The sequence below is a fragment of the Corythoichthys intestinalis genome, chromosome 19 (assembly GCF_030265065.1).
Source record: "Corythoichthys intestinalis isolate RoL2023-P3 chromosome 19, ASM3026506v1, whole genome shotgun sequence".
NCBI lineage: Eukaryota > Metazoa > Chordata > Actinopteri > Syngnathiformes > Syngnathidae > Corythoichthys > Corythoichthys intestinalis.
Genome location: NC_080413.1, coordinates 37,835,277 through 37,862,272, shown reverse-complemented (window position 1 = coordinate 37,862,272; position 26,996 = coordinate 37,835,277). Strand labels below are relative to the sequence as shown.

The 26,996-nt window shown below is 40.3% G+C and overlaps 1 protein-coding gene across 3 annotated transcripts in view; it reads right to left on the bottom strand.

The window, feature by feature from the left end:
* Nucleotides 1-4,013: 4,013 nt before the first annotated feature.
* The window catches only part of gopc (golgi-associated PDZ and coiled-coil motif containing), a 42,448-nt gene continuing 19,465 nt past the window's right edge, over nt 4,014-26,996 (bottom strand). The window contains exons 3-9 of one of the 3 annotated variants that reach the window (XM_057823330.1): nt 25,411-25,434; nt 18,854-19,029; nt 14,212-14,377; nt 14,036-14,131; nt 8,182-8,346; nt 7,941-8,112; nt 4,014-4,948 (exon numbers count right to left, since the gene is read on the bottom strand). In XM_057823330.1, the coding sequence (XP_057679313.1) occupies nt 4,842-4,948; nt 7,941-8,112; nt 8,182-8,346; nt 14,036-14,131; nt 14,212-14,377; nt 18,854-19,029; nt 25,411-25,434 (906 nt within the window). In that variant the 3' untranslated portion in view covers nt 4,014-4,841. Of the gene's footprint in view, nt 4,952-7,940; nt 8,113-8,181; nt 8,347-14,035; nt 14,132-14,211; nt 14,378-18,853; nt 19,030-25,410; nt 25,435-26,996 lie in introns of all 3 variants that reach the window. The other 2 variants (XM_057823329.1, XM_057823331.1) reach the window with 2 other exon arrangements.

Below are 26,996 nucleotides of genomic sequence, written 5' to 3'. Positions count from 1 at the left end.
CAGAATGTTAATAATGTTAATGCCATCTTGTTGATTTATTGTTATAATAAACAAATACAGTACTTATGTACAGTATGTTGAATGTATATATTCGTCTTGTGTCTTATCTTTCCATTACAACAATAATTTATAGAAAAATATGGCATATTTTATAGATGGTTTGAATTGCGATTAATTACGATTAATTAATTTTTAAGCTGTGATTAACTCGATTAAAAAAATTTAATCGTTTGACAGCCATAAGAACAATATATTTAAGCAAAGTTTAGCAAGCCATTCTGTGCGTCACATTTGCTTTATTATTATTATTTTTATTATTTAATTAATAATTTCAACAATCTCACAAGTAGCCTTTGTGGCGTTCTCTTTCGACTCTCGGGCTCTTGCGAAATACTACTGTGAAATAAACTAGCTTGAAGTTGCTTCAATTTCACACAACGTATCTTCCCTGTAATCTTGTCGTACATGTCAGCGTGTCTTGTTTGGTAATATCGCCTCACATTGAACTCTTTAAAAACAGTGACTGTCTCTTTGCAAATGAGGCGGACACAGTTGTTGCGTATTTTAGTGAAGAAATAGTCCAATTTCCACCTATCCTTGAAGCGTCGGCCGTTACAGTCAACTTTCTTTTTTTTTTTGTTGATTGTCGTCATTTTAGAAAATTGGAAGTAATGTTGCTTCGACTGCTGCTGCCTTTTAGTGGGTAAATGATGAGTAGCATTTAGTGTGTAAGCTACTTCATATGCTGGTAGCAGTACTGCTGACCAACTTATTAAGTCTGTGTGCGGGCCAGACGTTATTGATTTTAGGACAGAGGCTGGGGGCTGGATGAAATTAGATCACGGGCCGCATTTGGCCCCCGGGCCGGACTTTGGACATACCTGATATACAGTACATAGGAAAGTCAATTTCATGTAATGACACCTTTCGGCCACCAGGGGGGGCCTGGCCCCCCTTGTCCCCACCTTAAAATACGCTTCTGCTTTTTGACCAAGAATCGAGACTGCTTTACCTCCATATATATGAAGAATTCCGGGTTTTAAGCATTTATTCACAAGAATTGTCAAGAATTTTATCTCTTTGTAGTGATAAGGTGGCGCTACAGTGGCTTAAAGACTAGCAGCACATTCGACATATTTACGTAAAATAAATGCTACATGCCCGGTATTTTGTTCTTTTAACAAAGAACCAAGACTGTTTTACATCCATATCTATAAAGAATTCAGGGATTTAAATATTTATTCATAAGAATTTTCAACGGAAAAAACTCTTTGTGGTGATAAGGCGGCACTACAGTGGCTCAAAGACATGCAGCACATTCGACATATTTACGTAAAATGAATGCTAACTGCCCTTTTTTTTATGGTTTTAACGAAGGATTACGAATGTTTTATGTCCATATGTATAAAGAATTCAGGGATTTAAGGATTTATTCACAATAATTTTCACCGTAAAAAGCTCTTTGTCTGTGTTTCCACCCGGACAGCTCTGCACTCTGTCAATATATTATGAAGTCTATGTATACAATTTTCGCACTATAAGGCACACCTGACTATATAAGCTGCCACCCACCAAATTTGACACGAAAACAGTATTTGTACATAGATAAGCCGCACTGGACTAAAAGCCATAGCTGTCCTCACTGTATTATGGGATATTTACAACAAAAGATATTAACCGGTAACACTTTATTTGACAGTGGCATCATAAGACCAAATGAACCACCATGAAACTTTGACTGCAAAGCTTCATTGCTTCAAGAATCTTCATTTGGTCATCACTGCTCCCTCGGAGGAGACAGTCAACCTTTGCTGCCACCTGCTGTCAACACTGTTGTCGTCCAACATGCCTCCTAGCATGCATTGCAGTGCTACAGATGTAAATAACAATCAAAATTCATGTTCTGTGCTAATTATTTCTTCAGTTACTGTTCCAGTTGTTTCATTGTTGTTCCGGCAAATGATCTCCCTTTTGAATGAATGTAAACGATCCGAGCTGGACATAAATGGAGTTAGTGACATAATTTACCGGATGACTCTTTATGACATCTGTCAAAAGCATTCATTAATGCCCATAATAGTGTCGTAATTATGATGGTCTTATGGCGGCCTTCTGATGCCATTGTCAAATAAAGTGTTATCTATTAACCCAAATAAATCAACAAGTAAGCCGCACTGGACTATGAACCGCAGGATTCAAAATGAGGGAAAAAAGTAGCGGCTTATACTTGCAAAATTAAGGCAGCTTAAAGCATTATTTCTGACTTTTTATGATATATATACTGCTAGCCAAAAGTATTGGCACCCCTGCAATTCTGTCAGTTGACGCTCAATTTCTCCTCAAAAATGATTGCAATTAAGAATGCTTTGTTAGTAATAGCTTCATTTATTTTAATTGCAATGAAAAAACATAAAAGAGAATGGGTGGGGGTGGGGGTGGGGGGTTGAATGATCATTTTACACAAAACTCCAAAAATGGGCCCGACAAAAGTATTGGCACCCTTTGAAAAATCATGTGATGGTTCTCTAATTTGTGTAATTAACAGCACCTGTTACTTATCTGTGGCACATAACAGGTGGTGGCAATAACTAAATCAGACTTGCAGTAAGTTAAAATGTTTTAAAGTTGACTCAACTTGTCCTGTGTCCTTGTACCACATTGAGCATGGAGAAAAGAAGATCAAAGAACTGTCTGAGAACTTGAGAAGCAAAATTGTAAGAAAGCATGGGCAATTTTAAGGCTACAAGTTCTTCTCCAAAGACCTGAATGTTGTGAATGTCTACCGTGCGCAGTCATCAATATGTGTAAAGCCCATGGCACTGTGGCTAACCTCCCTATATGTGGATGTAAATGAAAAATTGACGAGAGTTTAACGAAAGATTGTGTGAATGGTGGATAAAGAACCTCAACTAACATCCAAACAAGTTCAAGCTGTCCTGCAGTCCAAGGGTACAACAGCGTCAACCCGTACTACTTGTCGGCGTCTGCATGAAAAGGTACTCTTTGGTATGATACCCAGGAAGACCCAATTTCTGACCCAGAGACATATAAAAGCCAGGCTGGAGTTTGACAAAACCTACCTGAGAGAGCCAAAAACGTTTTGGAAGAACGTTCTCTGGTCAGATGAGATAGATGTATAGCTTTTGGGGAAAAGGCCACAACATAGATTTACAGGGAAAAAAACGAGGCCTTCAAAGAAAAGAACACGGTCCCCAGTCAAACATGGCGGAGGTTCCCTGATGTTTTGGGGTTGCTTTGCTACCTCTGGCACTGGACTGCTTGACCGTGTGCATGGTATTATGAAATCTGTAGACTACCAACACATTTTGCAGCATAATGTAGGGCCCAGAGTGAGAAAGCTGGGTCTCCCTTAGAGGTCATGAGTCTTCCAGCAGGACAATGACCCAAAACACACTTCAAAAAGCACAAGAAAACGGTTTGGGAGAAAGCACTGGAGACTTCTAAAGTGGCCAGCAATGAGTCCAGACCTGAATCCCATGGAACAGCTGTGGAGGGATCTGAAAATAGCAGTTTGGAGAAGGCACCATTCAAATCTGAGACTTGGAGCAGTTGGCCAAAGAAGAATGGTCAAAAATTCCAGGAGAGCATTGTAAGAAACTCATTGATGGATACCGGAAGCGGTTGTTCGCAGTTATTTTGTCTAAAGGTTGTGCGACCAAGTATTAAGCTGAGGGTGCCAATAGTTTTGTCCGGCCCATTTTTTGGGAGTTTTGTGTAAAATGATGATTATTTCTTGTCCCCATTCTCTTTTGTTTTTTCGTTGCAAGCAAAATAAATGAAGATATGAGTACCAAAGCATTTGTAATTGCAATCATTTTCTGGGAGAAATTGAGCATTATTTGACAGAATTGCAGGGGTGCCAGCAGTGTAATTGCTAAAAAAAAAAAAAAAAGTGGTTCGCTCACCAGTGCCCCAGTATTGTATTAGGTCTAGTGATGGCACTGCTCTACCCAGCAAAAAAAAAAAAAAAAAAAAAGGAAAAAAATCAAATTAATAACAGATCAAGATAGAGCGCAACTTTATTTAAAGGCAGGATAAATTGCTTGGAATACATTTACTAACAAAGAGGCATAAGAGTGAAAAGCTTCAGTACAAACAATAGGAACCAGATAAAAGCAAAACAACATCATGTAAACGTGTTAAGGTCAGCAAGTTTTGGTTTACTAAGATTTCCACTTTCAAGCGGGAGAAGCACACAAAGGTCTTTCTGCGATTTCCATGTCTGTGATATTCAGTGAGTCCGAGTCTATTACAATAAAATAACTAGAAAAAAATGTACATACAGTGGAAATAACGTGACAACACATCATTAAAATGTCAGGTAATGCTCAGAACGTTTCCCACTTTCAAGGTTTGCCATTTAAAACCTTCTAAAACTAACGTACTGTTTTTGGAGGGACTCAAAAGTACTTGGTGTTTCCTTCATGAAAGGGTTTAGATAAATAATTATTATTGTTAACAAACAACCTTTCCATTTACCGTGCTTTTTCTGTTAGTTTGGGACGACATGCATAAAGTTCTCATTCGCCCTTCGAACATCACTGCAGATCTCCATTGCTATTTGCACATATGTTAAGCCACTGCTATACATGCCAGCAAATTGGGTACAAAACTTGCAGACTGTAACAGAGCTCACGACAAAGAGTCGATCCTCTCGCCAACCGCCGAATGATCGCCACCAGCCCACTCGAAAACAACGCGTAGGAACATCAATAGAAAAGAAGGGAAAACAAACTACGTCCGCTTGCACAGACTTGATTGAGGACCGGAAAATAGATTTGCACAAAAAAAAACTCCTTGACTGGAGCAGCTGAGTGGGTTTAAGAGGAGCTGAGAGGGTTGGAGGGAGTTTCCTCTGACGGGGTTTCGTTGGCCAGTCTGGTGTCTCCGTTTGCTGTCCCGTTGTTCAGCGACATATTCTCCACACCTGCTGTGTACAACACAAAATCACAAAACAAAATCACCCGCTGACTGTTTCTGAACTGTTTATGATTTATTGTAGAATAGGGAGACATTTTGGCACCAAAATTCTGTGTTTTACATGTTAAAATTTATATAACATTTCAATCTAAAAACGACGAGGGCCAGATAGCCGGCAAGACATACTGAGGGAAGAGTGACATCGGAATTCAACCTAAATAAATTGTGATTGTATATAGAAAAATACAAAATTTGCTTTTGTTTGAGTACAATTAAGATGGCTCTGTATGCTTTCTTTAGGTATTAGGTTTCTGATGTGAAAATTGAGTCATTTATTAGCTGTTGAAAACTAATCAAAATTGCACTAAATAAAAATAATTGAAGTCGTTATTTCGGGCAAAACTTATATTTTAAATATTGCTATTGATGCTGAAAATATATGGTGAGGCAAATAAGTATTTAGTCAACCCTTAATTGTGCAATTGTCTCCCACTTGAAAATCTTAGAGAGGCCTGTAATTGTCAACATGGGTAAACCTCAACCATGAGAGACAGAATGTGGAACCCCCCCCCAGAAAATCACATTGTTTGATTTTTAAAGAATTTATTTGCAAATCATGGTGGAAAATAAGTATTTGGTCAATACCAAAAGTTCATCTCAATACTTTGTTATGTACCCTTGGTTGGCAATAATGGAAGCCAAACGTTTTCTATAACTCTTCACAAGCTTTTCACACACTGTTGCTGGTATTTTGGCCCATTCCTCCATGCAGATCTCCTCTAGAGCAGTGATGTTTTGGGGTTGTCGTTGGGCAACACACTTTCATCAACTCCCTCCACAGATTTTTTTATGGGGTTGAGATCATGAGACTGGCTAGGCCACTCCAAGACCTTGAAATGCTTCTTACGAAGCCACTCCTTTGTTGCCCTGGCTGTGTGTTTGGGATCACTGTCATGCTGAAAGACCCAGCCACATCTCATCTTCAATGCCCTTGCTGATGGAAGGAGATTTTCACACAAAATCTCTTGATACACGGCCCCATTCATTCTTTCCTTTCCACAGATTAGTCGCCCTGGTCCCTTTGCAGAAAAGCAGCCTCAAAGCATGATGTTTCCACCCCCATGCTTCACAGTGGGTATGGTGTTCTTCGGATGCAATTCAGTATTCTTTCTCCTCCAAACACGAGAACCTGTGTTTCTACCAAAAAGTTCTATTTTAGTTTCATCTGACCATAACACATTCTCCCAGTCCTCTTCTGGATCATCCAAATGCTCGCTAGCGAACCGCAGACGGGCCTGGATGTGTACTTTCTTCAGCAGGGGGACACGTCTGTTAGTGCAGGATTTGATTCCCTGGCGGTGCATTGTGTTACTGATAGTAGTCTTTGTTACTGTGGTCCCAGCTCTCTGTAGGTCATTCACTAGGTCCTCCCGTGTGGTTCTGGGATTTTTGGTCACCATTTTTGTTATAATTTGGACGCCACGGGGTGAGATCTTGCATGGAGGCCCAGATCAAGGGTTATTTAAGGATTATCAGTGGTCTTGTATGTCTTCCATTTTCTAATAATTGCTCCCACAGTTCTTTACACCAAGCGTTTTACCTATTGCAGATTCAGTCTTCCCAGCCAGGTGCAGGTCTACAATTTTATCTCTAGTGTCCTTCGACTAGGGTTGGGCATCGAGCATCGATGGCAACCGGTTCTAACACGCCGATGCTCCCGGAATCGTTCGAATTTTTAAATTTCGATTCCTTGTTTCGATGCCCTGACCGCCAAGCGGAAAAAATTTGCTCGAGTTTACAGACTGATATTTATATACAAGTTAAAATAAGCCCTGTGAGAAGTTCATCTAAAAAAAAAATCATCGAGAAGACTTTAATATAAACTATGCTCCTTTTTTTACGCTGCATTTTTTTTAACCCTGCCTCTTAAAAGAATCTTTATCCAGAATCGTTCAGAACCGAAATCGAAACGTGGAATCGGAATCGTTCAATTTCAAACGATGCCCAACCCTACCTTCGGCAGCTCTTTGGTCTTGGCCATAGTGGAGTTTGGAGTGTGACTGACTGAGATTGTGGACAGGTGTCTTTTATACCGATAATGAGTTAAAACAGGTGCCATTAATACAGGTAACAAGTGGAGCCTCGATAGACCTCGTTAGAAGTAGTTAGACCTCTTTGACAGCCAGAAATCTTGCTTGCTTGTAGGTGCCCAAATACTTATTTTCCACTCTAATTTGGAAATAAATTCTTTAAAAATCAAACAATGTGATTTTCTGTTTTTTTCCCCCACGTTCTGTCTCTCATGGTTGAGGTTTACCCATGTTGACAATTACAGGCCTCTAATCTTTTCAAGTAGGAGAACTTGCACAATTGGTGGTTGACTAAATACTTATTTGCCCCACTGTACGTAGATGATGATCTCTGCATTTGGTGATTTTTGTGCATCTACCGTAAAATCTGAGAATTTTATAGCCATTTTAAGTTTTGTTCTATAAAAAAAATAATTTTATTTGGGAAGAATTAATTTTTTGATGCCACTGCTCATGGAGACTCATATGTGCAGAAGAGAGGTGCCTGTTTTGGTTTTAGGTTGCTCGCGGCTTTGGTTTTGAAAATATTCTAATTTTAAGTTTTTGAAAACGGGCCTCCTACGGAGCAGCCCCGCGCCCCGTTTCCCATGAACTGATAGTGAAGTTTACGGGTGAGTTAATAAATAAAACATAATGAACAACCACAACTGGAGTATATCAGACTCCGACATTAAAACTGTTCAGACAAAAAGGACACTGAAGATTCCTATTCTCTTTGTCTAATCAACAAAACACGACAGGTTAAATAAAAAAATCTCACTGAGTGGTTCTTCTATATGTACATAACCCGACAGCCATTCCATCGTAAAACAATCATTGAAGTTGCAATTTTTTTTTCTAATTGAATTACTCAAATTAATCGATTAATCGTTGCAGCTCTAATCGGTGTATCTGTGATTGTGAACATACCCATTATTGACGCTGCTGTCGAGTTACCACTAGGTGGCGCTGTACCATTCTCCTCCAGTTCATCCAGGTAGAGTCTGTAGCGATGCCCGTTGTCGTCTTCATACTCCACATTCTCATCGTCGCTGTCCACCTCGGGAGCCACGTAGACGACTTCAAACTCGATCTGTCCTGACTGACATGGACGAGAAACACACGTAAGAGCTTCGAGGAAACAAGTGTTCCCCGCATGTGGTTTAAATACTTGTTGCGAGAGAATGGTGACAGCCTCCTTGTGTTTGGCATCCCGCAGATTGATGCTGTTGACAGCCAAGATGGCGTCACCGACATGCAAGCCACCGCACCGGTCCGCAGGCTGGCTCGGGTGGATCTCGGAGATGAGAATTGGAACACCGTGCTCCTTTCCTCCCTGAGTATAAAAAACTCAGTTAGCCCTACATGTTCAAAATTTCTTGATCTGGAGTCTTGCACCCAAGTCAAATTTAATGCTTCCACTTCATATCCTGTTAATTTTCCGTCACTTTTTCAGTTGAGGCTCCTGCAGAGCTTGCTGATGAGCTGATCATTTGATTCAGGTGTGTTGGAGGAGATAGACATGGAAAACAAGCTGGATAGGGGCTCTCGAGGACCGGAGTTGGATACCCCTGGCCTACACTAGCTATGAATAAAGTAGTGCTATCGTTAGCTAATTGTATTTCTGGTTGACACCATGTGGGGGGGCCTGATGACCGAAAAGAAAAAGATAAGGGGGGAAGTTAGAAAGAGATATTATTAGGTGGGGTGGAGCTTACACAAATCAGCAATGAGAGGTGCAGAACCCAGTATTAGGTCAACCACTTGTAAGTGTGGATATGTTGACATCCTATTGTATGCTGCCCGATCACTAATCCTGGCACTGATAATTTCTCAACTTGAGTGTCTAATTGCAACCAGTCATGCGTGAATCACATAAGACATGCGATAGTCCTGCAGACAAGTGGAAATGCTGCGCGGGGCCGCCCCAGGTGATGAGCCAGCGCAGCCCATCCCTCCGCTCGCAGCAAGGGGGCTGCCGTCATCCCCCGGGATCCAGGGTGGTCCCTCGTACCTTCGGCACCCCAACTACCCAGCTTTCAGGGAAGGGATGACGGGTCGCGCCACTGCCCTCCAGGACCAACCAGGCCACCCGGCCCACCAGCCACCGCCAAAACCCCACGACCGACACAGTACACTGCAGGATCCCCACGGCCCATTAGGCACAGTGCAGGACAGGGTCCCCACCTCGAGTGGGCGGCACCCCGCCGACCCACCAGCACACAGTCAGCGACCCGCACCGGAGTCCAAGGAGGATACCCGGGCAGAAAAGAGAGGGGAAGGCGGAAGCTGGAAAGCGCTGACAAGCCACCCTGGGGCAGCAAAGGACCATAGCCCTGACCATAGGCTGCCCAGATGAAGAGGAGGCCACACCCTGGGAGCCACGCCATAGGGAAAAAGTGTGGGATCCACCTACCGCCTCATTACTGTGGCTGCTAGGACCCCGACTGGTAGCCATTACCCAGTACCATGATGGGACTGCGTGGGGAAGGTAGTGCAGTGTATGCATTTAAATAGGAGAGCCCGGCTGTGGGCAGTGGGACCGCCGCATGAAGTTCTTTCCAACCGCATATCCCACCGCCACTCGCCGAAGCCTCCCTGTGAAGTGTAATGTATGTGGTGCGATGAAAGAGAGTGTGGGAATGGCAGGGTCTCCAACGGGAAGGCAACTGTCACTTCCCCGCACCCAAACAGACACCAGCCGCCCCATGTCGCCGGTGTATGATGCATTAAAATCAAGGGGGAACCGGCCCGGGACTCTACGGCCCCGTTCCAACTCTCCCCGGAAACATGAATGAGTGTGTAGGTGTTAAATTCTTTTTGTTCCCACTGCCATTTTTTTTTAAATACACTAGCGCGCATGCTAGCGCATATGCTAACACGTATGCCAGCGTGCATTCTAGCATATGTTTTCACGCGCCCAATAATGTGGTGTGCCTTGTGTGTGTGTTAGATATCGGGCTGTCCCAAACGACTAATTTTCTCCCGATTAGTCAGCCGACTATTTTTACGATTAGTCGACTAATCTAATAATTTAAAAAAAATGTTTTTGGTTTTTTTGTTTACTAATTTAGCAATGAAATTTTTGTGGCGCTTATCAATTCACAAAAAACATATGGGAACACTTCAATTATTGATTAAAGTACAAATAAACACGTAAATAACAATAATAAATCACAAATAAACAATGAGTTCAAATGCTGATAGAATTAACTAGTGTAGCATCCCAATTGAAAAGATGGTCTCTTAAACTGATGGTTTACAACTTTTATTCCATCCTTGATGTAATCACACCGTAAGAGCGACGGTGCACAAAAATAAAACAACACAATTAGAAATTAACAAAAACTTTTCACCTTTTTCCTTTTAAACCTTATTTATATATCAATGAATTGCCTATATGAATTGCCTTTACCATAATTTATTACCTTATCATTGACAATCTCTCCCTTGAGTGCAATCACTGTATATACTGTATATATTTATGACCGTTTAACCTTATATAATTTTCTATACCATAAAATAAACCATAACATGAAATAAACCTTTCAGTTAGCATTAAGAACAATACTAATAGCACTTATAGGCCCATTGTCAATGAAACATTATTATTTAGTAAGGCGACAGCATCCTCTGGTGTACAAAAACTGAAAAAACAAAAAAATTTTTTACAAACTGGGTGTCGGCGCTTGAGGTGTTTATTCACGGCCGACGTGCAACCAAGCTTGGCATTGAAGAGACAGGACAGAAGAGTGTACCCTTCTTTGTTTCTTTGAAACAAATCAATGTTTTGGACAATCTGGTGCGCTTTTTTTGGCTTTGTGCCGCTTTCCCCGCTTACATACAGAGCATCCAACATTCTGAACTTTCCACGCATATATTTTTTTAACCCTTCATTAACCGTTGACGGGATGTTGTGCTCGTCGACGGATTTACGTCATCGATGACGTCGACTATGTCGACTAGTCGGGACAGCTCTAGTTAAATACAAAAATATCACCTGAAAATGAGCCTGCCCCTTTTACAGTTTTTCTTAATTGCTTTGGTACATTTCTCTTATCAGACTTGCAATTCTAAAAACTACTTGTTGAATCCTCACAATATCGCATTACTAGTGCACATCAAAAAAGCAGTTTCTCATTCCTTTGAGCAAGTTGCAGTTGTTTTTGTGCATTCATGCAAATGATTTTGTACAATTCTCTGCCGTTTCCTACATTATCAGTTGCATCTGCCATGATGGTCAAAATGGATTATCATGGGTCTTACCACACAACATCTAGTCATTACTTCATTGCATGAGCCTTTGCATGCAAAATGGATGAACATATTGTCAGAATATGTCAACATGTGTGTGCTTATTTTTTGAGCATTTTCATTACTTATTTTACATAATTATTTCAACCTGCCAAAATTTGTAATAGTTTGGGGCAATTTGAGTTTCCACCACGCCAACATGATCAGGGAATGGTTTGCAACCCACAACAGAATGGTAATGGAGCTCCTAACACTATACTCCCAAGTCCTCAATCCCATAGAAGAATTTTTCTCTACATGGAGATGGCAAGTGTATCGCAAGTAGGCATGTGCCGGTATGAGATTTTGACGGTGCGATAACCGTGAGCAAAAATACTGCGGTTTCCCGGTATCGCGGTATTGCAGTTATTGCTCCAAAATTTTGAGATGTATGGGTTTAAAAGAGAAAAAAAAAAAAAAAATTTCCACTGAACAGGATTTTTTCCCCCAGAACATATTTGCAAATTGGAACATAAATATAATGTGAAAATAAATAAACAAAAAATAAATAATTGTTATAAAAAAAAAAAAAAAAAGTAAAAACACTTCTAAATAATATTAAAAAGATATATATTCTGTATTACTTGTTTTGAGGTGGGGAAGCTCAAGTGAAGTTTCGCCATTTTCAGCCACTGTGTCAACTCTAGTCTACATGATGTCATGCCTTTGTGTGAAAAAGAGCATAAAGAATTCATTAGTTAATAAGTTAGTTAAAAATTTATAAGTTAGCTTTATAAGTTAGTTAAAATGTAAATATTGTCGAGGAAAGGTTTCATCTAAAAAAAAAAAAAAAAAAAAAAAACATTTGGAGTGAGACCTCTTTTTGCAATTAGAGATCTTTGACGCTATCTTTTTTTTTTTTTATCCCCCTTCATTCAAGGTTGTTTCTCACTCAGCGGCTGTGAGACTTAAAACCTCGACGAAGCTGGTCTCCCAGCTAAGCCTAGGCTAACATTCGTCTTTGTAAGTTTTAGTTAGTTTGAATGTTGAATTTGAAAGGAAAATGTGTGTTTTGTTTTTAGCGAACTTTTTCATGGTGCTACACTGCTACTGCTAACCTGTTGAACCTACTCACACATGGAAAAATACAACTGTACAACGTTTTAAATGTATTCATTTTGTATATTTCACCACGATTTGAGAGCTCAATAAATTGAAGAAAAGTACGCCTTGTGTTTGTTTTTGGGTTTGCTGGCTGTTTAGCAGAATAGCTTCACTGACACACGGCAACAAACGGGAAGGGGTGAGCGCTGCTGCGCCAAGCCACTTCGGCTGCATTTTGCCACATGAAAAATAGCAAATACCGTACTAAGGTATGACGGAAAATTTTAGTGGTTTTGAAACCGCGACGTTTTGACACCACGGTAAACCGTGAAACCGGTAACCGGCACATGTCTAATCGCAAGCCTCACAATCAGATGGCACTCCTGGATGCCATGAATGCAGCATGCAGTGAGATCACAGCAAATGCCTGCAGAGGCTGGGTAAGGCATTCAAGAAGATCCTCTCCACGCTGTATAGCAAGAGGGGGCATCCATTGTGACGTGGATGAAAATTTGTGGCCAAACAGAGTAGCATCAAGATGTGTAGAAAGAATGGGTGAACAATGCTGACCGCATTTGAAGTTTAGTTGTACTGATTGTCTTATGTTCACATTTCTAATTTTGCTTTTATATTTCTTTGCAATACTCAGAGCTGTCTTTTGCTTTCTGTATTGCAATGACAACATGGTCTGTAAAGGTTGTAAAAACAGTAAAAGTGTAAACTGACTCTTGTCCAGTCTCTTGATATCAATCTCCCACTCACAAAGGTGTAACTTGCAATTTTCATCAAAATTAACGTACACCATCTATCTTTAGCATCAGAGCCTTCCACCAGAGTAACAGTTCAATTGAGAGCAAGACTAAGCAATTTGACTGTCTTGTCTGTACACAATGAAACAAGGACTTATCATTCTGACAGCAATGACATGTTCAATGACACAAAATTTCAATTATCTGAGAAACGTACCAAAGCAATTGAGAAAAACTGATATAAGGAAACATTGGCACTTTTCTCAGCATGGCTCTTGAATGCACCATGTACTGTAGTTGTGCGCACTGTGTCAAGAGAAATGCACGCTACTGAGTGATTAACTTTTCGGTTTCGGTGAAGAAAACATTTATTTAGGAATGACATAAAACTAAACCAACTAAAGGTATACATTAGCAGGGTTTCCCCTAGGATTTTTTGAAGCTGCGGTGGTGGGCTACATCGGAGTCGGACTGCCTCACCATGTCGTGCCACGGCAAAATAATTGTGTCATATCATGACAATTGTTTTTTTCACATTTTGTTTCCCAAAAAGAACCATAACAACGATCTATTTGAGCAATGACAATAAAGGAATTGAATTGAAGCATTTCATCACCCAGGCTAATGTCGTAGCTCTCAGCTACAGTTCATGTACGTAAAATGCGGAGCTGATTACAAATAGGTTGCTGCTGAAACCTACACACTAGGCTGACGCTAGTTTAAAACGGCCTTAATTAATTTCTTTTTTTTTTTTTTAACATTTCTTTTTCACGGCGTGGCGGCTTTTATTTTGGTGTGGCGGTGCGCCAAAATAGTTAATGTGTAGGGGAAATCCTGATTAATTAATTGGCTGCCATTGCTGGCAATAGACATCCTATGCATTTGAGCTGGGAGTCAAAGTGCATTTAATGCATTTTCTTTGTGGTTTTGTGCGCTCACCGTGATGGAGATACCAAGACCCTCATGGTCTTCTTTGATGAGTGAAACCTTCCTGATAGGTCCTACTCCCTGGGTTTTCTTCAGCAAGTCTGGATCCTACGACAGCAATCAAATGAAATTCAGCAAAATTACTCAGAGGGGAGTATGTCAGAACAAGGTTTTACATTGCAACCTACATGCCCAACAGGGGAGGGAAGCGGTTTCTTCGGATCATTGCGCCCCTTGCATGCCCTGATAACGGTCTTGTGGCGGTGAAGGTGTATCTCTGCTTCAAGTTGGTTCCACAGCTTGTCGTGTGCCGGCCCTTTCATGTCACGGCCCAGTAACTGAATTTGCTGCACTCTAGGGGGGAAAAAAAGACTTTGTTTTTTTTTCATGTTGCAGGAAAAAATAAATACAGGTTCGACATGGATTCTATTGAAAAAAAAAATCATGACTGAAACTTTTCCTGTTTTTTTTTGTTTGTTTGATTTGTTCAACATCGCTGGAACTAAACATGGGGTGGCGGTGTAATATTGTCTAGGTTGTATTCGAGGTGCACAGTTAAGGTAAATTAACCTGTTTTCACTGACTGTTTAATGTTTTCAGTGAAACTGTATTTCAATAACCATACAATACTTCAATACCTCATGCAGTTATGAACAAGAAAAAGTGGTGTAGCAGCACAATTGTGTCTCTTGAAATCAGTGCTGCAGCTATCGATTATTTAGGTAATCGATTAATCTATCAATTAGTTTGAATAATCGAGTAATTGGATTAGGAACATTTAATGTGTACCAAAGGCTTGCTAAGATTGCACTTTCAAAAGAGCATTAAATGCCAATACAAAATAAAATTCCCAAGCGTTTTTTTTCAAACGATGCAGAATTGCACTTTCATTTCACATGAGCAATAAATGCATTTAACAATAAATGACAATACCTGATCTTAAAAAAAAAAAAATTATAATAATAAATGAGAATGAACGTATAACAAAAGAACAATTGGCTGACTTGGATAGCAAAAGTCCGCTAGCTTACCGTAAATGCTATAAAATGTTTTTTTTTTTTTTATTTATTTATTTTTTTACAATGCTCATAACAAATTATTCAAACACATATTCCCATAAAAAACTGCTAAATATACTTCAAAACTAAATAACGAATGCATAAACAAATGTTGCCACTAAAGCAGTGATCCCCAACCACCAAGCCGCGGATTGGTACCGGTCTGTGGCGCATTTGCTATAATAAATCATTTGTTAACGACCGCAATCTGGCCAGTGACTGTGGCCTGATACATCAATATCCCTGTCTACTCTATAGACTAATCCAAGTAAAGCTTTGTGTAGGTCACCATCTTGTTGTCAGCTGCAATTACTGGTGTGTTTGCACCCCTATAGCAGCCTAGCGCCAGTCAATATAAACAGTAACTTTAGCTGCTGTTGGTTGTGTGTCTCGGGCGGCAACGTCTTTCGGCAGCTTCTTTATGGGGAAAAGGCCACCTGCTGAGCCAGAAGATGAGCCTACAACAAAGTCAATTGTACAGAATATGTGGCTAAAAACTAGAAAACGAGGAAACAAAAGCGAATGCACTGAACGCATCATACCACATGGCGAACTGTATTGCTAAAGCCAAAAAACCTCATTATGCTTGCGACCTCTGTTAAAAAAAGGTTGATTCAGCGTATGGTTAGTGACATTTTTCCTGCACTTAATATTCATTTTTAGCCCCGTCGTGTTATTTTATATTTACTGTCATTTTCTGCCACATATTGCCGGTCGTGAAAAAAAGGCCCACACCGCACCGCTCCGAGTTGCAAAAAAGGTTGGGGACCACCGCACTAGAGGACAGTGTATACACCCGAATCAATAAAATTAAATGCAACACTTTCAAAACAAACCATTTTAACGTCACTCTAATTAAATCCTCAAAGTAGCGAAATTTGATTCAAAGCATTTTTTCCCGGGCGGTATACCGAAAATTTACTGGTACCGAAACTCTTCACGATGACTGACGTAATTTTGACCATGTCGGTAAATTCGGTAATTTAATAAAACACAAAAATATAGTCTTTCCATCCCACTTTGACTCTGTGTTGTTCGGCTATGTTCATTCCCTTTTAAGAAAGCAGTCAGTGTGCTTACGTATGAAGTCACGTGGCTATCAGGAAATCAAACAAACAGAAGCCCGGTAGGCTAACGCTACAAGAAAACGTGATGGAGTCGGGCTTAAGGGAGCTTCGCCAAAACTTTCACTCGACATTAAGTAGACTCTTGGCGGCATCCAGACAGGCTTTCACCCACTGTCCTCCCTGGTTCTCACGATTTTAGGAGAGGGTGCCTTCTGTGCTTTTTACTAGTAGCCAGGCCACAGGCTAACGCTAGCGGCTAACGCTACAAATGAACGTGATGGAGTCGGATAGCGGCTCTAACCTTGTCGAAACAGCTGAACTAATGAGCGGATTGAGCAGACTGGATCTAGCAATCAGTATGTTGCGTTATTTGGTATGTCTGTGTGTGAGCGATTTCTCTGATAGCTTTTACGATGGTAAAGCATTCAGCATAAAGTATAATCCAACAGTGAAGCATATAATATGGCCACAGCTTTTTTTTTCTGTATGTGCTTACTTAAATCTATGTCATTACTACCATCATAAAATCTTAAATGTTTCATTGGCATAAGAGCAATATAGCTTTAATGTGGTTATTTCTGTGTGGGGGGGTCCATGTATTTAAAAAAATGGTATTTATAGAATGATTTTTAAAAACTCATATTCTATTCTTTGCACAAATGACGCTCCTAAAATTAGGACAGCATTGCACTTTTTCCGTCATGTACAGTACATATTTCAGTCTAAGCTATAATTATGCACTTATGCGTCTGGAGCATATATTTTTTCTTTTTATGCATGTACAATTGTTAAATTGAAAGCTGGTAAATAAATCAACGAAAAACGGTTAATTCACATTTCATGCATCGATTCAGATTTTCAAATTATATAACAGTCCGCTTGGTCGACTTTATTGTCATTTATAGTTATCGAGGTAAATCTGCTCAATTTATCGTGATACGTACTAGGGCTGGGCGATATGGCCTTAAGTACGTATCACGATAAATTGAGCAGATTTACCTCGATAACGATAAATGACGATAAATTCGCCCAAGCAAACTGTTATATAATTTGAAAATTTGAATCAATGCATGGAATACAAATTAACAGTTTCTCGTTAAATTTATTTACCAGCTTTCAATTTAACAATTGCACATGCAGTCTAAACATTAAGTATTAAAAAAATCTTGTAAACAATAAGAATTCTTGTGTGAACATTTATAACAGCTTGTATGACTTGAAAAATATCATCTCTTGAATTTCATTAAATTCATTCCGCATTGTTATACACTAGATAGTGGCATACGTTTAGATATTTAGAATAGATACAAATACGACACATCCACCCGCCCCCCAGAAATTATACTTAATTAAAAAATAAAATGTTTCACAAACCTTTCCTTTCTTTTATTCAGCTCAATTATTTACATCTTATGATTTTGGAAATCCTTACAGTATGCAATAAATAATATTCCTGTTCCCAAGCACTGTGCTTACTGTACTGTAATTTTTACAAAAAATAAACAATACATAGTTACTCCCTGTCATCTAGGACGAGCCACTTACAAGACTAGCATTGTCGTGTATTACAAATACTGCTTTGAACACATCTTCACAGACAAAAGCAATGACACAGGCTTAAAGAGGTCAACTTTAATTGTGTGAATCACACTTAATGACGACACGATCTCCTGGTTGAAATAGACGACATCCACTTACCGGTAATTCAATTGAAGATATGTAATGCCGAGGCAATTTGTCAACTTTACTTTTAAAAAGAAACGTGCACTGTTTATCCAGTAGATGGGGCTCTTGCAGTGTGTCAAACAGTGATTCAATTTAGGGCAATTGTCTTAAAAGTGGTTCATTGTTTCAGAAAGCCTCGGTTTTTCCATCCCTATCTGGAACCTGTCAAGAGTTTACTTAATGTCGGGTGAAAGTTTGGCGAAGCTAACTTAAGCCCGACTTCATCCCGTTTACTTGTAGCGTTAGCAGCTAGCGTTAGCCTACCGGGCTTCTGTTTGATTGGCTTCCTGAAAACCATGTGACTCCCAATGTAAGCACACTGTCTGGTTTCTTAAAGGGGAATGAACATAGCCGAACAACACAGAGTCAAAGCGGGATGAAAAGACTATACAGTATTTTCTTCTTTTATTAAATTACCGAATTTACCGACATGGTCAAAATTACGTCGGTCATCGTGAAGAATTTCGGTAACGGTAAATTTTCGGTTTACCGCCCTGCTCTAATACGTACTTAAGGCCATATCGCCCAGCCCTACAATGGAGCCTAATAAATGACGAGAAATTAGAAGCTAAAACCTAGCAGAGTGCTGTAACCACACAACTAACCTATCGTACAAAAAAAACATGACAAGACAGGATTCAAAAACAACTGTCAAAATCACTAATGCTTGTAAAACTAATCATAAGCCCCTTCTCTCCTCCATTAAGGCCCACCAGCACCCCTCGCTGATGGATTTGCGTCATTACAACAGAAAACTTTAACCCATGCAAAGCTTTCAATTGAAGCAGGAGTGGCATTCACATGAATGTCCCCTCCCTCTTAACACCTTACTTTGTGACTATTTATGTGAAATTGCAAAAGCCAGCATATTTTAATTTAATTTTTTTTATTTCAGGCACACTTGTCGTGCATCTCTATATGCACAATAGTTAAGATGTATAATTCATGTACTGCAACATTATTGTAGTTCTATTCCTTACCGGCCAGCAAGTTCTTTGTCCAAATATTTTGCAGCCAGTCGAGCACCGTACACCTCAGCCTGTAGAACCGCCATGTGTCGACGAAGAGCTTCATTTTCTTTCTTATAAAGTCTCACGTCAGCCTCAAGTCTTGCCTCTGCCAATTTCCCCTTCTTGCTGGCCTCCAGCTCTTGTTGCTAAAAAGCCCAGATCACATATAAGAAACACGCAGACAAATAAAAGAAATCTGAGGCAAACACATACATGAGTAAAACATTTTTCATGATGAAGCACAGAAAACAGAAAGGAACATTTGTTCTTCCATAATCAAGGGCTTCCCTTTACCTAGTGCAGAGATAATGATATACAGTATCTTGCCAAAACATATATATATATATGTATATATGTATATACTGTATATGCAGTGTATCAGAAAAGTGAGTTCAGCCCTTGCATTTCTGCAGATATTTAAGTATATCTTTTCATGGGACAACACTGACAAAATGACGCTTTGACACAATGAAAAGTAGTCTGTGTGCAGCTTATATAACAGAGCTAATTTATTTCCCCCTCAAAATAACTCAAAATATAGCCATTAATATCTAAACCCCTGGCAACAAAAGTGAGTAGACTCCATAGAAACTACGTACATCCCTAAATGTCGAAATTGAGTACTGCTTGTCATTTTCCTTCCAAAATGTCATGTGACTTGTTACAGGAGTGCTGTCAGCATTGCTGCAGAGATTGAAGAGGTGGGCGGGTCAGCCTGTTAGTGCTCAGACCATACGCCGCACTCTACATCAAATTGGTGTGCATGGCTGTCAACCCAGGAGGAAGCCTCTTCTGAAGACTGTACAGAAGAAGGCCAGCAAACAGTTTGCTGAAGACATGTCAACAAGGCACAATGACTACTGGAACCATGTCCTATGGTCTGATGAGATGGGCGGGCTTTCTTGTGTACCGTCTTCAGAAGAGGCTTCCTACTGGGGTGACAGCCATGCACACCAATTCGATATAGAGTGCGACGTATGGTCTGAGCACTAAAAGGCTGACCCCCCCACCTCTTCAATCTCTGCAGCAATGCTGACAGCACTCCTGTAACAAGTCACCGGACATTTTGGAGGGAAAATGACAAGCAGTACTCAATTTCGACATTTAGGGATGTACGCAGTTTCTATGGAGTGTACTCACTTTTGTTGCCAGGGGATTAGATATTAATGGCTATATTTTGAGTTATTTTGAGGAGGAAATAAACTAGCTTTATTATATAAGCTGCACACAGACTACATTTCATTGTGTCAAAGCGTCATTTTGTCAGTGTTGTCCCATGAAAAGATAAAACTTAAATATCTGTAGAAATGCGAGGGGTGTACTCACTTTTGTGATACACTGTATATGTGCACACACACACACACACACACCATCGGCATAAATCCCCTCTATTGCTACGATTGTCATTTATTAAGCAACAATCTTTTAGCACTGACTGGAATGCACTCTAAATTGGTGTAGCCATGTTCTTATTTGAAAAAAAAAAACAGTTATATGAGATGGGAATTGAACCAAAACTGCATGCTTCAAAAGCGGAGAATCCAGCACTACACCACCAAATATAAACTTGCGATTCGGAATTAAAACAGTGACTGACAATTTTTAAATTATGAAGTGGGTGAGCTCAACACAAGTACTACATTAGGTAAGACCTAGCTACGGACAAAAAAACAATATACATTGTGAATAACTTTCACAAACAGCTGCATTGCATGTTGGGAATTGCTCTTCCTGCAATGTTAAAGCAAAACAATATATGTCATCCAAAAACAGAACACAAACAGTCCAATTTGTTCCTGTGTTAATATCAAGTAATTGACGGAACGCTGGTGAAGTGGTTAACACATCTGCCTCACAGTTCTGAAATTTCAGGTTCAATCCTTCCTGTGTGAAGTTTGCATGTTCTCCCTGCGAGGGTTTTCTCTGGGTACTCACATTTCCTCCCACATCCCAAAAACATGCATGATTGGACACTCCTAATTCTCCATCGATGTGACTGTGAGTATAAGAAGTTATTTTCCCTATGATTGGCTGGCAACAAGTTTTGGGTGTACCCTGCCTCCAGCCCATAGTTAGCTGGGATAGGTTTCCATCCATTGTTGTGTTAATTTATTTTTACCAAGATCTTGTATTGAATCATTAAATCATTGTATTCAACATGACAGAAAATCGAATAGTATGCTGACAATGTTGATTTGTATTTTCTTGAAAGGGCATGTGCATTGAATGCATAACACATTTCGCAATATAGCATATATTATATATATATACTATGACTACTATTATTACTCTTACTACTACTACTATACTGTGTGCACTATTATTAGGCAAGTAAATCTTTTGACCATATGATCTCTTTTAAAGAATTCTACTGTAATGCATCTCGGATGAAGTGTATTTGTGTAACAAGAGAGGGTGTAGCATAAGGAAATCAACACCCCATATCAAGATTTGTATAGTAAAAGTTTTTAAAAAATAGTTTCACAGGGATTTAGCACGCTTAAAATATCCAGATAATGTGAGCATGAACCAGAACCCTCAAACACTTTGTTGCAAATAGTCAACAGTGTCGCAAGAAGCATGTTGAGAAAGGCGCAAATTAAAAGATTTGAGAAGAATCAAATATGAAGAAGCCAGGAACCCATTATTGGTTGCCATAATATGGTATATATATGGCATATATGGTTACCAGTGTTGCCATAGAAAAGGGCTGAAACACAACCACCTCGGAACTAGTGACAGGCAAATAAATCCTCATGAGTTCTTGACAGTTTCCCTCCCACTGGTTTAAGAAAAGGTTCATTTCTTGAGGCTTCATGTGCACACCATCTCCCTGCTGGTCAAAACATTTGCTGACATTTAAACTGTTTTTGAGCCCTCTTGGTGCATGGGAATCACTGCTGACATAAATAAAAACACCATCAGTTGATGAAGTATGGATCCATCCATCCATCCATCCATTATCTATTGGTTACTCCGAGGTAGGGTCGCGGAGGCAGCAGCTTTAGCAAGGAAGCCCAGAATTCCTTCTCCCCAGCAACTTCAACCAACTCCTCTAGATCTGGGATACCAAGGTGTTCCCAGGCCAGAAACTCTCTCTTCAGCGTGTCCTGGGTCGTCCCCGGGTCTCCCTCCGGTGGGATATGCCTGGAACACCTCTCCTGGGAGGCATCCAGGAGGCATCCGGACCAGATGCCCTATCCACCTCAACTGGCTCCTCTCAATGCGGAGGGGTCGCGGCTCGACACAGTCACTCACAGATGACCAAGCTTCTCACAATATCTCTAAGGGAGAGCCCGGACACCCTGCGGAGCAAACTCATTTCAGCCGCTTGGATCCGGGATCTCTTGTTCACGACAGTATCCTGATCCTAGGTGAGAGTAAGAACGTAGATCGACTGGTAAATCAAGAGCTGAGCCAAACTTCACCATGGTGGACCAGTGCAGAGTCCACATAACTGCAGACGCTGCACCGATTCGCCCTCCTTCCATGACTCGTGAACAAGACCCCAAGATACTTAAACTCCTTCAGTTGCAGCAGGATCTAATCCCCAACCTGGAGAGGGCACGCCACCCTTTTCCGACTGAGGACCATGGTCTTGGATTTGGAGGCGCTGATCTTCATCCCGACTGCTTCACACTCAGCTGCCAACCGCTCCGGTGAAAGTTCGAGCTCACGGCTTGATGAAGCCAACAGCACCACATCATCTGCAAAGAGCAGAGATGCAATCCTGATGCCACCAAACCGGACACCCTCAATTTTTCGCATGGAATGCACCTGTTTGCATCCATTCATCGGCACAAAATGTTCCCACATGGGAGAAAATGTTCTATCTCGCAGGTTCCATAGAAGAATAGCAGTTGTACCCACAAATCAGATCACCAACACAAACCCACAAAGTACGAGCGTCTCCATTACCGTACTTACATACGGGCAACCTCCTGATCCACCAAGTCTTTGAACGTCATCAGTGACGTCACTAACCTTAATGAACACATGCATTGATACGCGCTCAACTAAATTTCTCGACACAGTAAGACCCATCACTACTCTGAGCAAGACGTACAAGCTGAAATGTCAAAAATGGGCCAGGAAATATCTGAAGACAGATTTTCCAAGGTTTTGTGGACGAGTGAGATAAGACTGATGAACCAGATGGGTACAGTGGTTGTATCAGTAATAAACACAGAGCTCCACTAAGATGCTAGCACAGTGGCAGTGGGGTATTGACATGGGGCAGGTATGTTTAAATACCTGGAAGTTTAAAAAAAGGTCTGCATCTTCAAAAAACAATTGGGTTTTTTACGCAACACGTTGCGCCATCACATGCATCAAAAACTAATGGCTCTCTTCTTCACTTGAAAGTAAACCTGAAATGGGAATTTGCAGAATATGGTTAATTATTTTAACTCTTATTTAGCACTTTTTTTTACCTTCAAGGTACTCAAAGTGCTTTGACACCCTACTGAGGATGCAGGATCATGAGCAATGTTAATACTGCTGCAAATAGGTATTTGAACACCTATCTATTAGCTATAATTGTGAGCCTCGAAGACCTGTTAGTCGCCTTTAAAAAGTACAACAAATAAATGGAGTGGAGGTAGACTTTTCGAGTCAAGTTCTAGGCGGTTAGCTGGATATAAACACCTGTCCACCCCATACAACCAGCAAGACTCCAAGTTCTAACATGGTGAAGACCAAATAGCTGTCCAAAGACAGAATTGTAGACCTCTACAAGGCTGGAAAAGGTTACGGGGCAGTTGCCAAGCAGCTTGGTGATATAAGATCCACTGTTGGAGCAACTATTAGAAAATGGAAGAAGCCAAACATGACTGTCAATCTCCCTTGGACTGGGGCTCCATGCAAGATCTACCTGGAAGGGTCTCAATGATCCTAAGAATGGTGGGGAATCAGCCAAGAACTACACCGGAGGAGCTTGCCAATGACTCGAAAGGAGCTGGGACCACCATTTCCAAGGTTACTGTTCGTAATGCACCAAAACGTCATGGTTTAAAATCATGAATGGAAGGTAACCGCACATGTCCTGGCCCGTTTTAAGTTTGCCAGTGACCATTTAGATCAGGGGTGCCCAATCCCAGTCCTCAAGAGCCCCTATCCAGCTTGTTTTCCGTGTCTCCCTCCTTTAACACACCTGAATCAAATGATCAGCTCATCAGCAAGCTCTGCAGCAGCCTGATAACGATCCTGATTAGTCGATTCAGGTGTGTTAGAGGGAGACAGACATGGAAAACAAGCTGGATAGGGGCTCTCGAGGACCGGGACTGGGCACCCGATTTAGATGATCCAGAGGAGTCATGGGAGAAAGCCATGTGGTCATATGAGATTAAAATTGAACTTTTTGGTCTTAATTCCACTCATAGTGTTTAAAGGAAGAAGAATGATGAGTAGCATCCCAAGAACACCATCCCTCTGTGAAGCACGGGGGTGGGAGCATCATGCTTTGGGGGTGTTTTTCCGCACATGGGACTTGACGACTGCACTGTGTTAAGGAGAGGATGACTTGGGCCATGTATTGTGAGATTTTGGGGAATAACCACCTTCCCTCAGTTAAAACATTGAAAATGGGTTGTGACTCTATCTTCCAACATGACAATGGCCTAAAGCAAACAGCCAAAATTACCAAGGAGTGGCTTCGTAAAAAACATATCAAGGTTCTGGAGGGGCCTAGCCAGTCTCCAGACCCAAACCCAATAGAAAACCTTTGAAGTAAGCTCAAACTCCGTGTTTCTCAGTGACAGCCCCAGAAACCTGATTGATCTAGAGAAGATCTGTGTGGAGCAGTGGTGCAAAATCCCTGTTGCAGTCTATGCAAACTTGGTGAAAAGGTATTTGAAACGTTTGACCTCTATAATTGTAATCAAAGGCTACTGTACCAAATATTAACATTGATTTTCTCAGGTGTTCAATTAGATATTTGCAGCAGTATAATACAAATTAATTGTGAGAAATTTATACACCGTGATTTCGGGATTTTTTTTTTAACATTGTCGATCACAGTGGACAAGCACCTACCATAAAAATTTCAAATCCGCCCATCATTTCTAAGTGGGAGAACAAAATCGCAGGGTGTTCAAAATACTTTTTTTCCTTACTGTATATGGACCAATATTGGTTAATCATAGCATGACATTTCCTTTAGCGCAGCACCATCTAGCGTATGTATAACACAACCCCAACCACTACTACTAGTATTACTACTACTACTGCTGCGCCTTATAATTCGGTGTGCCCTACATATGAACAGTTTTAAAATAGGCTACTCATTGAAGGCGCGCCTTATTGTAAAATACGGTAATTCTACACGCTAATTGTTGTCTTATAACAACGTACATACAGAACCTTCACTTTTACACCTTTAATGTTCAGGTTTGAAGTTGTTTTAACAGTTTCGATTTACCAAAAGCACTGTTATTGTACAATAAAAATACTATCATAATCTAAAAAATACAACTTGCCCATTAATTGTGCACACTGTGTACTAATAAACGCATGCAGTACAAACTTACCATCTGTTCCAGTGTTGGTGCTGGCTTTAGTGGAAAAGAGGCAGAAGAAGAAGAAATCACAGATTAGAAGAAGAATCATATCAAGTGTCAGGATTCAGTTAACACTTTTAATACTTTGATTGCTGCTCTATTGATCAGATCAATGTAGAAGAAAAAGAAAGGACAAGACAAGATAAAAGAGTGCTTGAAGCCCAATCAAAGAATGACACAAGATGTAGCTGTAATAAAGAACCCGATAGGAAACTAGGGGTGGGAACCTAAGGGCACCCTTACGATACGACACAATTCGCGATATAAGGCCCACAATAACGATTATAGAGATTAGGGCTGCAGATATCAATTATTTAAGTAATCAATTAATTTATCAATTAGTTTGTTCGAATAACTGAGTCATCCAATTTAGAACATTTAATGCGTTGCAGAATAAATTTAGGAGATGTAAAACAGAGGCTTGCTAAGTTTGCCTTTTCAAAGGAGCATTAAATGCGAATACAAAATAAAATTCCAGAGTGTAATTTCAAAGTATGCAGAATTGCACTTTCATTTCACAAGAGCAATACATGCATTTCAAAATAAATGAAAAAGCTTAGCCTCAAACGATATAAAAAAGTTTATAAATAAGGATCGAAGGACAACAAAATAACAATTAGCTAACCTGCATCGCAAAAGTCAGCTAGCTAGTTTTTACAATGGTCTTAACTAATCGTTCAAATTTATAATCCCACAATAAAACTGCTTAATATACCTTTAAACTCAATTACGAATGCATAAACCATCAAAAAAAAAAAAAACTTACAAATTTTTTGGTGGTCTTAACTAGTGGTGTCAACAATAATCGATGCGGCGAAGAATCCCGATGCGGGGCATGGACGATTCGATTCGATGCGGGCAACAAGCAGATTCGATTCAGCGCATTTTAAAATATAGACGTACGTTCAAAAATCTTCCCTGTGCAATTCCGGTGATGCAGCGGATTTGGTTTCCCCATTTGAATTATTATTCTCATGTTTCATTTTTTACACAATGCCTAACTCTGGTCAAGTTTCCCACCAACCTCATAGAAGCCAAAATGTCTCCAGATGTCTGCTTTCAATGTCTTAGGTGCATCAATAATCTTTATCGCTCCTTCTTTCTCCGCTTCAGCCATTGTTATGTTATGTCCTATCTCTTAGAGGTTAGATCTTGTGCCCGAACCCGAACGGGTTGGGTCGTGCCCAAAATGTTAAGCATTCAGGTTCGGGTCGGGTCGGGCCGCTGCGCCGGACTAATAAATTATTTAAAAAAAAAAAAAAAAAAACATGGGATAAAACCGAGAGCAGGCTCTCTGTATTGTGCATTTGCTTGTGGACGCACATGAACGCAGTGGCACCGCCCGCTTTTTCTTCTTCTCCACCGCTGTGGCGCTTGCCATTCATTACGAAAGACACTTTTATTTATGCACACAAAGGCAACACAAATGTGATCCTTTTGAATCTTCTCCTCTGTGTGTCTGCAAAATCGCATGTTTTTTTTTTTTTAAATATTAAACTTTCCCAGCGTTATTTCGTTGTGTAAATGATTTTATAATGATCATAAAAATATGTAGA